At 42.7% G+C, this 15,208-nt stretch overlaps 1 protein-coding gene across 1 annotated transcript in view; it reads right to left on the reverse strand.

Moving 5' to 3' along the window:
* LOC144500077 (receptor-type tyrosine-protein kinase FLT3-like) overlaps positions 1-15,208 on the reverse strand; it is a 78,433-nt gene that overhangs the window by 31,599 nt on the left and 31,626 nt on the right. Inside the window, exons 4-10 of the mRNA XM_078222851.1 lie at positions 15,018-15,157; positions 11,665-11,780; positions 10,715-10,829; positions 9,054-9,190; positions 5,851-6,002; positions 5,602-5,752; positions 2,221-2,383 (exon numbers count right to left, since the gene is read on the reverse strand). Of these exons, the coding sequence (XP_078078977.1) occupies positions 2,221-2,383; positions 5,602-5,752; positions 5,851-6,002; positions 9,054-9,190; positions 10,715-10,809 (698 nt within the window). The 5' untranslated portion in view covers positions 10,810-10,829; positions 11,665-11,780; positions 15,018-15,157. The remainder of the gene's footprint in view (positions 1-2,220; positions 2,384-5,601; positions 5,753-5,850; positions 6,003-9,053; positions 9,191-10,714; positions 10,830-11,664; positions 11,781-15,017; positions 15,158-15,208) is intronic.

Below are 15,208 nucleotides of genomic sequence, written 5' to 3' on the forward strand. Positions count from 1 at the left end.
GGGGTATAGGTTGGCATGAGTTGGCATAGGTAGGATATAAGGAATGTATGGGCAATAAGGGGGTGAGAGTTAAAGGGCTGATTGTTGTTTTGTTGCATTTATTGCAACTGGGACAATATCACAGACCACTGAGGCATGCATTTTAAATAGCCTGCACCCAACCGCCCTTGTGACTGCTTCCGAATATTTCCGGGGGGGTGGGGGAGTGGGGGGCGGGCGTGGCGGGTCTGACTCCTGTTCGCAACTGCCTCTCCCAGAATGAAAGTCCAAAAATTCGGAGCACTTTCACCTGAGTCAGGTTCACAGAGTTGGGAATTTTCCCAAAAATTGGGAGCAAAAATTTGATTTTATTTTTTGTGCGCTACTATTTTCTCCTCTTATTTTGTCCTCAGACTCCATAAATCGTACCCCTTAACATGGAAGATACTGACTTGCTTATGATTCCCTATGGCATACACCACAATGAGGCAAATAACTGATCTGCCACCAGGTTTCTATCAATGCCATTAGGTAACCAAAGACTTAATGACAATGACCTCAGGGGACTCACTCCCTCTCACAAAGCATCTGACTTTCACTGTATACCATTCCTTGATAGTGTAATTGAGTATCCTGAACCACTGACATCAACCTGTGTTCAAGAGTACCTCAGTGCAGTGTATCTGACATTCTGCATGAGTTTGCACATTCTCCCCGTGTATGCGTGGGTTTCCTTTGGGTGCTCCAGTTTCCTCCCACAGTCCAAAGATTTACAGGTTAGTTGGATTGGCCATGTTAAATTGCCCCTTAGTGTCCCAGGATGTGTAATTTAGGGGGATTAACAGGGTAAGTACGTGGGGTCACGGGGATAGGGCCTGGGTTGGATGCTCTGCTGGAGAGTCGATGCAGACTCGATGGGCCAAATGGCCTCCTTGCACACTGCAGGGATTCTATGATATTTCATTCAATTCCAGCTCTTTAAATGTGAACCTTTAAATTAGTCATTGTTTTCCATGTTAACGTTATGTATTCCTGTTTATGCAACTAAGGAGTGGTTAAAAATAGCAAAAACTAACTTCAGAGATCTTGGGTGTATTTTTAATAGCCAGTAAATTTCCACTATTGTTTCATCTGTCTACAGTAGTTGCATGGCCTGGGTAATTTGGCTGGGCCTCAATAAAATGTTACTGCTAAACTGCCCCCTGCAGGCAGCTGCTGGTCTCCAGAATATCAGTCAACCAATAGCTGCTTGCCACCACTCAGGAAAGTATGGGGAGAGAGAGGCGGGGTAGCATGGTTAATTGGAGCATTTCCTTAATCAAAGGAAAAAAGATCAAACCCTGCTTAAAAAAAACAGCCTTTGTGAGTGAAGAATTTCTTTATTTCGCAAGATGTAGATTCGCTGGCAAAGCCAGCATTTGTTGTCCATCCTTAACTGCCTTGAGAAGGTGGTTGGTGTGTCACTTGCTCGTGCAGAGTGGCTTGGTGAGGGGGGGAACATTCCACAGAGTCAATCACGTTACTGTGGGACTGGAGTCACAGAATAAGGACAGCAGATTTCCTTCCCGAAAGGACATCAGTGAACCAAAAGAATTTTTGACAACAATTGATGATAATTTCATGGTCACCATTACTGAAACTAGTTTTCAATTCCAGCTTATTAATTAACTACTTAAACCAGCTGCCATGGTGGGATTTGAACATGTGTCCCAAAAGTATTAGTGAGGGTCTTTGGATTACTATCCTGGTGACAATACCACTACACCACAGCTTACTCCCAATCAGAACAATGGGGTAGGGTTCTCCGGCCGCACTCGCCTGAAAACCGGAGATTCCCGCCTGACTTCAATGGACCTTTACATGGTCCACCCTCTGCCCGCTAGAATTCCAGTGGGGGGGCAGGCTGGGAGAATTCTGGGCAAGATCTCTAAATATTGGATTGATGTTGAGCACAAATACTTGCTTACAATGAATATTGGTGATACCCATCAAAAGAGTAGGAAGGTTCTTTCAGCATTGTTTACAGCTCACTTCGCAGAACGTATTTTGAAAGTTAAAACTGTGCGATAGACAGCAGGAAACCATCTCAATTATTCTTCCCCAGTATGTGACACAAGAGTTTGAGTTCAGTGGCAGAACATGACATAGAACATGGTCATAAACTTCTCTTGACGTGTTCTCTTTTGCAAATGGTATTACATTTTGTGAACTATCCAGTAAATTCAATTCAAAAACCTGTACCTGTTTTCGGATAATTCTTTAAGTGAACAGGCAAAAGCTTTTTGGGAAAAATACCACTGGCATCTTACAAGTGGGAATGCCTTCAGTTTAGCTTCAAAGCAAAAGTTCTCTGCTTCACCAATGGTAATGGTGTTTGGAGTTGTTGAATTTATAAATCCTTTCTCTGTAAGAAAAAGTAGAGTATTGTTTTACTGTGATATTTTGTTTGATTCCCATATATTATGTCTCCGCATTTATCGCCTTATACAAACTGCCTTAAATGTAATTTGTCCTTACCTAATTAAAATATCAAAATATGTACCATGCTACTTAGAGAAGAATATTTTGCCCAAGCCTGGATTATTAAATTTGCTTTGAGGAAATTGTTTAAATGTTCCCATTCCTGATCGTATCCAGCAGCCATCACTGTGCAGCAGTTGAGGATAGTACTCTAATTTCTTATGTTCTAAGCAAATCATGGAACAAGGCAAAGCCACTTGGTCCATCAAGTTGCTTCCTCTATATATCTGTGTCAGCTTGGATCAGTGGCAGCAGCCTCTGATCAGTCAGAAATGTATGAGTTTAAGCACAAGTCCAGCCACTGGAACATGTAATTTCGGCTGATATATCGCTGCAGAACTCAAAGTGTCACTCCCATTTGCTTGCTCAGGTGAAAGGAAGAGATCCGATGAAAGTATTTGAATAAGAGCAGGCTAGGTTATCCTGTCAAATACTAATCCCATAGCCAATATTACTAAAACAGATTGGCTAATCAGTGATCGCTTTACTGTTTGTGGGATCTTGCTGTGTACTAATTATTTGCCTACAAAACAGGAGTGACAACATTTCAAACGATAATTCGTTCGCTATGAAGCAATTTGGGATATCCTCTGACTGGAAAAATTCTGTGGAAATGTAATTTCTTTAACAGTGTTTAATCTACAGAGATTATGCTCTGCCAATTTACTTTTCAATATTCCTGATCACCTAAAGGAAATCAAAGAAATAACAATATTCCTACGACCGAGTTACCTGGCACTGATTCAATTGTCGAAGGGCTGCAGAGGGGTACAAGGCTGCAATTTACCACTACTGCCCGCTGTTCGTGTGTGCTGGCACGGTGCAGCCTCCTGGCAGTTTCCATGGAGGCTGCAGAGGGAGTGAAGGGAGGCCGATGTTTCCCTAACTCGATGGCTGAAACCTCCCCCCCGACCTACTCCTGCTGAAATTGCCATTGGGCCACAGGCCATCCTGCGGAGCCACCTCCTTTACAATACAATTGGGCCACTTTTTTGGGGGCCATTATCCCAAAAAGGTTCTAAGTGCTGATTTCGCAGGAAAGCTGGTGTAACTCACGGTTGTTTTTTCAGTGGGAGTTCAGACTCGAATCTCCCACATTCTGTGCAATGCAGGGGTCACAATCATGAATATGATTAAAGCTCGGGGGGTGGGGCCTATTCACGCCAGAGTCTGACAGCTCCAGGCCTCTGCGCATGCACGGTAGCCCCAATCTGTCAGTCTGCACTTTGCTAGCCAGCTCGATGGCTGGCCAGCCCGGAGCAGTGCTGCCCCTCCCCTCCCCCCTCATGGCCTGATCATGGCCCCCACGAGCATGCATTCCCGGGCTAGCCCTGATGCCCCCCACCCCCGTCCCGGAGCGCCCCGATCTCCAGCACCCACCCCCCCCCCCCACCCCAGCAGTGACAATCTGCCCCCCCGGCAGATTTCCTCCCCAGGGGAGGCAGACCCCCCCCCCCCAGCAGACACCCCCATCCACCTGGAAGACCCACTCCCAGGAGACTACCCCTATGGGAGGCAGATCTCCCAGCAGACCACCTCCCCCCAGCCCGCCCCAATCACTGGCCTCCCTCCGGTCCCGAGCGTTCCCATTGCGGAGTGGCAGCAGGACACCCCACCCCCGCCGATTGTCCCTAAGCTCCACCCCCTCGGCCCCACCTCCTGGGCCCACCCCGTTGGCACCGTCCCATGCCTGGTGGGCAGTGCCAAGGTTCCCCCTGGGCATGGGCACTTTGCCCCTTGGGCAGGGCCAGGGGGCACAGACTGACACTGCCAGAGTGCCCATGCCCAGGGGCACCACCCCTGCCACCTGACCCCCTGGAGGACCCCGATTGCCCCCCTTTGCTCCAGTGGGGTCTCCTGCTAGTTCCCTGAAAGTTGGGAGCTTGTCTGAACCCCGCCAGAGTGAAATTGCACGGACGCGGTGGGAGATGCTATTGGGCCCGAGAATTCAGGTCCTGACATTGATAATGACATTTAAATTATATTAAAATAAGTTACCTGCTGTTCCCACCTGTTTCCAGCGTGGTCCCGACCATGCCGGATATCCGGCGCTCAGAGATGCGCGCGTGTTGGGAATGCGCGTGCGAATCCCATGAATCGGCCCACACGTGATTCTCCCAGTCCGACGCGCTAAACAATTAACGTGTCAGAGTGGGAGAATCGCCCACTTTATTTTTAAAGTTTGAAAACTCCTTCTATGCGGTTATTGGATAGGCACATGGAGCACACCAGGGTGATAGGGAGTGGGATAGCTTGATCTGGGTTTCAGATAAAGCTCGGCACAACATCGTGGGCCGAAGGGCCTGTTCTGTGCTGTACTGTTCTATGTTCTATGTTCTATCACCCTCTTGTTCTCCTATCCACATATGCAGCTCCCACCTTGAGAAAGGAGGTGGGGAGGAGTGGGGGGTGGGGGGGTGTGGGTTGGGGTGGTCTCTATCTCTCAGTGCTGGAGGGTCTCCTATTTGCCCTCCTGCTTGCAAATCACTTCATGCATTTCCTCCTCACAGTGGAATGAGGACCCAGGAATGAAAAGTCAGTTCACTGCTGCAGAATAATCATCAAGGTGCGGTATCAGAGGATGCCTGACCCCAAAGAAATATACTCCAGTATTCAAATCCCTTCTCAGGCAGGAAGCACGATATTCGGAGAAAAAAATCAATTTAAATTAGCAATCCAGTGGAGGCTAAATGAGGGTGAGAGGTTTCAAACTGTAAGAGAGTTTAACCATGGAATTAGGGCTATTGATTTGATTTTACGCTTTTGTGAGATGCACCTGGAACAGTGAGCTGAATTTCTATTTAAGATTGTGTAGTCAACACAACTTACTTCACACCCCATTTTGCAGGGTACGAAATCTTGAATGAAAATTTGGTTCATGTGCAGGGGAATGTCAAATTGGGTGCAATTTTAAAGACTGGACAATACTAGGCAGGCAAGGCAAGAATTGAAAATACAATTACCAAAAACCTTGGACCCATTGTTCTATTAGGGAGATTAATCAGGTACACATTTAATTCTGTGTTAGCATCAAACACATGGGAAAAATCATCTTTATGACCCAAAATAATAGAATGTTCAATTGTTGAAGCATAAACTTACCAAACACTGTTAATTTGACTGTCTTGTTTGAATGGCATGTAGAAACACATGTGTATGATCCACTGTCTACCAAACGTACTGACCTAATAAACAGAAACTTAATCCTCGTAAACCTGTTTTGATGAATGCTCGATTGGTCAGCTGGCAAGACCTGTATAAATGTAGAAACAACAAAAATTGTGCTGAAGCGTATTAAGTAAAACTTAATGATGCACTTGGGTAATTGGCAATTTCAAGTCAGTGCCATACCTCTGTAGTATTTCCTGCCTTTGTGTTATTAACCCAGCTTATTCTGAATTTATACATTTCATATGTTGCAACACATCTTATCAGAAATGGATCACCAACTTTCAGATAAACATTCATGACTGAGCTTTCTTTGTCTGATTCGACATCAAGATCTACAAGCAAAAGGGAAAAAATGATGTAAAATGGCATGGAGTGTACTGAATTGCAATAGACTACACTATACACAATACTAAATAAATGAATTAATTTCAGCTTCAACAAGGAAAATTTTTTTTTCTGATTAATTTTGAGAGAGAAATGTTTGGATTGAAGAAAGTATCCTTTTTGGCGGCTGTTTGGATGTCCATAAGATCAGTCTCTTTGCAATGGTTAATACAGTTTTTGACTGGTGATTACAGTTGTACCAGTATGAAGTTATAGGAGGCAGCTACTGCTGACCCTGATGAGAGTAGCTGCACTGCGGAGGAGTGACATGCTTGAAATTTCAAAAGGAACAGCTGAGGTGATCTCAAGGAAGGAAGCAGCGGTGTGTCCTTTGAGAGAGAAGTGGAGGCTGTATCAGTAAAGAGAAGTGGTGGCAAGATTTGCAGAACAGCAGAGGTGATATTATTGAGGGAGGTAATTGTGGTCTCAGAGAAGGAAGTGATGGGAAAGTAGTAGGTGATACAGGGAAAAGACATATACAAGACAAACAGGAACCCTTATCTAATTATTAGAGGTTATTTTGGACATTTTGCAGTAATTGTGAGCTGAACAGTAATGTAACTATTTGAACAAAATTAGAGTAGGTTATGTTATACTTTGCACTAAATTATCCATACAAGACGGTAATCTCTTCTATGACCAGAAAAAATAGTTTTGAGGATGAAAATCTTCGTGTGTAACAGTGTTATGTTGACTCACTAACAATGTGAGCCACATTCATTTCTTTATAATTGAGTGGTGATTTGATTTTTTAAAATGAATATTGGGTAAAATAAAGGCTTTGCATGGACCCCTGTACTTGAAATTAACTCTTCCAAATCTAATTATTGTTTCAGTAATGCGATGTGACTGAAGCCCAACTGCTTCTTTGTTTTAATGTACATTCCTAGAAATACAAGTTTTATTTATATAAAAAGTGAAAAGGTGTTTCTTTTTCTTTTTAAGTACTGGTTTCTTCACCTGTGTTTTGAGAGTTTTGGACTTAAAGGTGAAGAGATTCTCGGAGTACTATTTGTAGTGAAACCATGGATTTTCCCTGTGGGCTTCTGAACCCTGTTGTCAGTGTGGGTTCATGGCCTGCACCCGATGGGAAACAGTCACATGCGATTTTCCAAGGGGAGGCCAATTATCGGTCGGAGTCTTAAACCACAAAAGGAGACTTTTTTTGTCTCTGGAAAATCTAACTGATCCTGTCTTACATTGATTACCTCAGCCCTAGCAAGCTTTGGGGCTTTCAGAGGGCTTTAAAGGGACTCTTGGGCTCAGATTTGTACCACAGCAGAGAAACTGTGCATTGTGTCAAAATTCCTAGAAATGGCTGAAAATTCTAAATACTGTCCCCGAACACAGCACTTCCTATTTCTATGGGAGTGGGATTGAATTGGGCCAGGGTTCATGCATGCACAGTTTACGAAGGCAGCTGGCCATTTAAATCACCAGCTGTTCCATTGATCTGGGATTTTGGTTGGCCAGGAGTGTTCAACCCAAAGTTTGCGCATTAGATCAGGTAAGGAGAGGTCTGAACTTGGAAGGTTTGTTTGGATACCCCTTTGGAGAGGTAAAGTACCTCTTGGTGTAGGGTCCTGGGACATCTTTAAGAGAAGCAAAAAACCTTACTGAAGAGTAAGGCACCCCTTGGGAGAGGTAAGGCACCCTTTGGGATCTTTAAGAGTAAACATGATGGGGTGGGGGGGAAATGGTCATAAACCCTTTGAAACTGTCAAGCTTTCAAAGAATTATCAACCTGTCAAAGAACTGTCAAAGTTGTCAAACTGTCAATGCCATCAAAGCTGGCAAAAAACTGTCAAAGCTATCAAATTGTTAAGGAGCTGTCAAACCTGTTAAATTGTCCAGAAATGTCAACCCTGTCAAAGCTGTCAAGGAACTCTCAAAGGTGAAGTGACATGGAGGGGTGGGGGCATGGGTTGGCATGCCATGACACTAAGTTAGCATAGGATCTATAAAGGGACATGGAGATGTGGAGGCATAGGGGATATGAGAGGTTTAGAGGATATGAGGAATTATTAGAGTATAAAAGGTTATTTATTAGTGTCACAAGTAGGCTTACGTTAACACTTCAATGAAGTTACTGTGAAAATGCCCTAGTCGACACACTCTGGCACCTGTTTGGGTACACTGAGGGAGAATTTAACATGGCCAATGCACCTAACCAAATAGAGCAGCATGCACTGTCATAGGAGGTCTGAGGGGATATGGGGGTGTAGGTGGGAGGAACGAAGTGACATAGATTAGTGTAGATAGGGTCTGGAGAGTGTGTGGGGATGTGAGGGGTGAGGGCTGGATGGCTATTTTTTGTTTTGATCTTCATAAAAATAACTTAAAACAAAGTGCCAGAGCACAGAGGCAGGCTGTGCACCCAGCCTGCCTCCACACTCTTTCTGGGGATGGCGGGCCCAAGTCCTAACCTAGCGTTGGGAATTCTGTCTCTCTGCGCCCGACCTCGGAGTGAAAATCTAGGCCTTAATAGACATGAATTCTAATGAGGCATTCTCATAACATAAAGGGTGGAATTTTCAGGATGTCACAGGAAGTCACCCTGACAAATCCTTTGATGTGGAGGTGGGGGTAGAAGATTTGACCAGGTCCCTCTCTTCTCACCCCTGTCAGGAAGTAAAAGGCCAGAATATATGGGATGGTATTCCAGCATAACTGGATTCCATTCCAACTTCCAGGTTCACCGGTACAGAAATTAGGCTCTCTGGGCATCTCCAGTCCAAAAAATATGACAGACGCAGTCAGAATATTTTTTAAAAAGCAAAACGTAGTCAGTTCACTACAATTCTATCATGTTTTATGACATTGTCTGAATTCCTGCATGGAATTATCCATTTAAAATCACTCTTTAGTATCTGTTACTGATGTTGGCCTCGATCCAACTCAGCCATTCAACAGATCATGGTTCACCTTCTAGCTTCGTGCCATTTTCCTGCTTTGTCCCCATATCTGTTGATATCTACATAATCTAGAGTTGTAATTACCTTGAGTATAAAGACTTGAACACTCTGATCCAAGAATATTACTGGCACAGCAAAGCTCATTACAGTAAATGCATTTCATTCCAGAAAGCTTCCTCTTCATTCCAACGATTTCAGTGGGTTTAGCATGATTCACAAAGCTGTAATCTCAAAATATATTGTTACTGCAGCAAACTATCAAATACTCACATTTTTTGCAGCATTTTATAAAATATATAAGACTAGAAAAATATCAAATTGTTACAGTTATGTTGCAGCATTTTGCCTTTTGAAATTTCCCTGAAAAGTTCATTGAACTGCCAGATTTCTAGAACTATTTTCCACCTACCCATAGCAATTGAATCATGTCATAAAGATTTTCTGTCTGACCCTGAGAACCAACATGGTTAAGTTTCAGTCAGGAGAGGTCCATTCAACTAGGAGGAGTGAAAAGGAATGTGGAGAGATAGGGAGTGTATATACTCAGAGGAATAGACTTTGTTCTCTGCAGTGACAACAGGGTGTTCTGGAGGTTGTGTTGTCTGCTTGGTGCCAGGGTTAAAGACATATCCATGCAGCTGAAGAGAAGTTTAGAGTGAAATGGGGAGAATCCAGTTGTTGTGATCCACGCATTAACCAATAACATAGGTAGAACTAGAAATGGTGTTCTGTGGAGAGATTTCAAGGAGTTAGGGCCCAAACTAAAATCTAGAACAGGCATCATGGGTCAAGTAGATTTGAATAGGGTCAAGTAGATTTGAAAATGAATTGCATGACTCAAAACATAATAACCATAATGTTGATAGAAAAGGGAAAAAATAGAATTAAAGTAAATTAGCCAGAAATATAAAAACAGATTGCATGAACTTTTTACAAGTATATAAAAGGGAGGAAAATAACTCAAGTAAATGTTGGTCCCTTAGAAACAGAGACAGAGAAATTATCATTAGAAATGAAGAAACGGCAGATACGTTGAACAGGTATTTTGTGCCTGTCCTCAGAGTAGAAAATATAAGTTAAATACCAGAAATAGAAGGATGAGAAATAAGGGTGATTATATTGTGGGAATGAGAGAATAGATGGAAATACACCCCACAGCATTTGATTAAAACAAATGGAAAAATTATACAAACATTGTATTGCATCAGCTATTTGATTGCTTAATGATTCCATTTTGCAGTCTGATCGGCTATGATGAAATTTGATATATTTAAATAAATATATGATATCTAGATTTATATATATTTTATAAACTTCACAGAGCCAAACAATAAAAGCAAAGCAATTCTAATACAGTTGCTAGCCGAGTAATTAAGAAACAAAGAACTAATCACACCCTCTTGAATTAGAGGGCCCTATTTTAATTCTGCTCAGGTGGATGCATTTCGAGTGGGTTAATACTTCACCCAATGTATCCATGAACTGAACAGCAGGGTGCAAGATCTCTGTCTGCATCATGATCCTGCGACATGGTGACTTCATATATGTTTGAGAGAATGCCACATGCAGAAGCCAAGTACTTGGGAAAGAGGAAGTCAAAACAGTGTTCAACCTATCCTAACTCAGCCACTTACTTCCCCAGAATGAATCGAGGCAGAAAGTAAGTCCATCATCTTAAAGCTAAGAAATAACACGGAGATCAAATGAAGGTGACCATAAGTAAAACCATGAAATGGGAAGCATACCTTGTATCATTAGATAGCCAAGTGAACACAGGAGCAGGGTAACTTTCTACTGCACATTCCAATGTGGTCACATTTCCCTCTTTCTTCAAAGTCATTGTTGGTTTCCTGGGCTTTGCTGCCGAATGGAATTCCGAAATATTACAATATTGGAAGAATTCACTTGAACAGCAGAGATATGTAACATTGAACAGCTCGCATTAATGAAGTAAACCTGCAGTCACTCGAACAATAGTTTGTGAGAGTGCCTAGTTCACTTAAATTCAAAAGTGATTTACTCTGAGCAGTTTAAAGACTTTCTATTAATTCTTAATAATCTTAAATAGTTCTACTTTGCAGTTTTCTGGAATCTAATTCCATTGAAAGCCTGATGTCAAACTTGGTTCGCTCATTTCAAAGCTGAAAGAATTTGCATTTATTTAAAGTTGTTCATTTCCTCAGGATGTATCAATGCTAATGATGTAACTATTGTTAGGTAGGCATTTGCCACAATCAATTTGCCATAGCAAGGTATCACAAATAGCCAAACTATATAAATGGTCAGTTAATCTGTTTTTGCTGATGTTGATTGATGGATATATATTGACAAGAGCAGCAGAGCTCATAGCTCTTGTTTGGATACTGACCTTTCACCTTTTACCGAAGCACCTTAAGCTTTGGTTTAACATCCCACCTAAAGGAAGTGCCTCTGAAAATGTAGGAGGACTCCCTCGTACTGCACTGAAGTCTCAGAGTAGTTTACAAGTTTGAGTCCTGAAGTGGGATTTCAACCCACAACCTCTTTGTACAGACATGTTAGTGTATGTGCCAGTTTGATAATATATTCTCTTCACTAATGTTCCCCCAGTCAGGAAATAATCTGAGAAGTGGAACACTGTAGATTTGGTATGTGGATGCACAGATGCCAGTGGCTTCTCATGTACTGAAAGTTATGACTAATTTTCAGTACTTACCTCTAACGAAAATTGGAAAGCTAATTGTATAGTTAGTGTTTTCGCTTTCAATTATGAAGATATTTATTCCAGAATGCCTTTCTGTGATCCAAGAAATTGTGAAAGTAATGACTTGACTGTGAAAAATGAATAAGAATCAGGTTATCAAGATATAAACATGATCATTTCATATTCATAATGTAACTTGTGGTATTGTTCTTTATGGCTGCATTATTATTCTTCAGTGTATTTCCATTCCCCTCATTGGACTCAGATGAATTCAGAAAATGAGTAACATTGATTGAAAAAGCGCAATAGGCAATACAATTGCAAATGTGGTTGACCAAGCTAGTTTGCCTTTCAAACTTCAAGAAGGGAAGTGAAGGAACCACATACCAAATGAATATGAGCCACCTGAGGAAGCAGCAGTGCTCCGAAAGCTCGTGATTCCAAATAAACCTGTTGGACTTTAATCTGCTGTTGTGAGACTTCTTACTGGGAATAATATTATTATTGAAGGAAATAGGGCGGCACGCTGGCGTAATGGTTAGCACTGCTAGCTCCAGGGACCTGGGTTCAATTCCCGGCTTGGGTCACTGTCTATGTGGAGTTTGCTCATTCTCCCCATGTCTGCATGGGTTTCCTCCGGGTACTCCGGTTTCCTCCCATAGTCCAAAGATATACGGGTTAGATGTATTGGCCATGCTAAATTGCCCCTTAATATCTAGGGATGTGTAGGTTAGAGGGGTTAGCAGGGTAAATATGTGGGGTTTCGGGGATAAGGTCCAGGTGGGATTGTTGTCAGTGCAGACTTGATGGGCCGAATGACCTCTTTCTGCACTATAGGGTTTCTATGATTTCCGTGAAAAGATTTTCCATGTGAGATAAGATATATAACAAGCTAAAAGATATTGTAGCTTTTCCAAACTACACAAGCTTACATAAGTTAAATCATTTCTGTTTTAGGGAATCTTTTTACATGTTATTGCATTTTGCATCAAATTTTAATGATTTTGGAGCAATTAGAAAATTTCTGAAGAATTTCCGTCAAGTATTTGGATTACTTGTTACTTAGCAGAATGAAAGCTACTACCAAAGATTTAGTCAAAGTAACATTTCACTTTTGCACTCCCTTCTAGAGCATTGTATGCTTGGAGAATGTGTCTGGAGATTGGGCTCAGAGTTTTCAATTTACATCTGCTTTTCTTTCCATTGAAATGAATGGGTGGAAAATTGGGAAGGTTGCTTAGTGGTGCATTATCATCCTGTCCAATATTCCAATTTGAATACTTTAGGGAAGGGGCTGGTTTGCATCTGGAGTACAATATTGGGAAATTAACTTAGTAACCTAAATAAACCTAATTAACCTGTGCTGTAACTTTCTTTGTTCTTTGTTCTTTAAAACAAAATATCTGGCCCAATTAGATATTGTAGTTACTACGAAAATCTTCTGAGGCTGTGTTTTCAAAATGTTGGACAGACTGGATGTAGGGATGATATTTCTTCTGACTAGAGAGTCTAGAACAAGGGGTCACAGTCTCAGGATACAGGATAGGCCATTTAGGGCTGAGATGAGAAGAAATCTCTTCAAAGAGAGGGTGGTGAACCTGTGGAATTCTCTCCCACAGAAGGCTGTGGAAGTCAAATCACTGAATATATTTAAGAAGGAAATCGATAGATTTCTAGACTCTGAAGGCATCAAAGATTATGGGAAGAGTGTGGGACTATGGCATTGAGGTAGAGGATGAGCCATGATCATATTGAATGGTGGAGCAAGCATAGAAGGCCAAATGACCTACTCCTGCTCCTATTTTATATATGACTGAATATGTCAAATTATGTTTTCTTTTCTTTCTAATATAGAATATTGTAGGCAATGTAAGAATTATAATGAGTCTCAAATTCTAATATTTTATATATATTTACACGGGGAACTAAATTGGTGGCCTTAATTACCATTACAGTTTACTTAAATATGTAAATCAAAAGAGGAATATTGTAGGGGATGTGTACCTGATTGCAGGTAGGAAGAGATAATAAAATTAGAGAGCTGGGGGAGAGGCTGTGTGACTTGGCTTTGTTCCAAGGATTGTTTCAGAACTTCAGTGCAGTGGTAATCAGGAAGGTGGGCGTAAAATCAAGTAGGGAGCTATGGGCAATGCCAAGGCAGTGGGGCATATGGGGCCTGTGAGTGGTGTCGGCAATGGGCCTGGGAATGGTCAGGGGGGGGCAGCGATGGGGTCAGAGAGCTGGCATTGTGGAAGTCCCCTGGGTGCCCCCTGGGCATTGGCACTTTGCCCCTTGGGCAGTTCCATAGGCACAGAATGGCATCACTAGGGTGCCAATGCCCTAGGGGCAACCCCCCAGGCCACTCCAACCTCTGGCTCCCCACTTTCGGGGAACTAGAGTCCAGACCCCTCTGGAGTGAAGGGGGACAATCGGGGTCTCTGATTGTCCCCCTTCACTCCAGAGGGCTCTGGCCGCTAGTTCCCCGAAAGTGGGGAGCTATAGTAATCGCCGTTGGAGTGAACCATTCCGGTGGGGCGGAGATGTTAGTGGGCCCAGAAACCTCAGTCCAAAATGACCATGTTAATGGTCTTTGTGCCTCCCCGAAGATTTCCGGTGTGCAGCAGATGCCATCCGAAAAGCTGGGAGACGCTAGCACGAACGTGCGCGCGAACACTGCGAATCAGCCGACGTGAAAATCTCCCAACCCGTTGCGTTAAAAATTGCGCAGCGGGATGGGAGAATCACGGTTCAAATTTTCGCCCTTCAAAAACCAGGAAATCCTGCCTCAAGGAACTGTTGACCATTCGGGTGGCAGTTCACTGGTTTCAGCATCACCAAGTGGGAATGGTGACCACCTCTGAGACTACAAGCACTCCCCAGTGGAGGTCATCGCTGGAACCGAACGCCAAGTTAAATTGGGAGTGGGGCAGTTTCGCTGGGGTCAGACTGACAGGCAAAGGTGAGGGATCTGAAGGGTGTGCAGAGCCAACGGGAACATCCCCCTTTGTCAACATCAACCCAGGCAATCAAGCCACCAAACCACCCACTTGGCAAGGGCCTCCACTGCTATGGGTAAAATAGTAGATAAGGTTCTTACATGGCCATTAATTGGTTATTTATGGGCTTCAATAGGCCCAAGAGGAGGTGAGTCATCAGCCGCTGGTGTGAAGGCCACGCGCTAGGTTTTACAATGCATCCCCTCACCTTCAAACCCGCTAGTAGCAAGCATAAAACCTAACCCATGGTGCTTTTAAAACCATGACCTGCTTTTGAACACAAATAGGCAACTTCAGTTCGGTTCAGATCACAGATCAGGAATATCACTTCATAGTTTTTAATGTACTTGTTGTAAAAAATAAAATTACCTGTGCTCAGTGCAATAATTCACATTGCACTGAGTTCTGCTCTTAAAGTTCCAGTGGCAGGATATATTCCCAGAAATATTCAGGATCACGTTCAGTGTTATAGAGTTCAAAAGATTAACTTCCACTTTGCTGACATTAACCTGAAATTCTAAGTCATATTTTACATCAATTGTGTAGAAAAGAAAAAAAAT

The sequence above is a fragment of the Mustelus asterias genome, chromosome 10, assembly GCF_964213995.1.
Source record: "Mustelus asterias chromosome 10, sMusAst1.hap1.1, whole genome shotgun sequence".
In the NCBI taxonomy this organism is placed as follows: domain Eukaryota; kingdom Metazoa; phylum Chordata; class Chondrichthyes; order Carcharhiniformes; family Triakidae; genus Mustelus; species Mustelus asterias.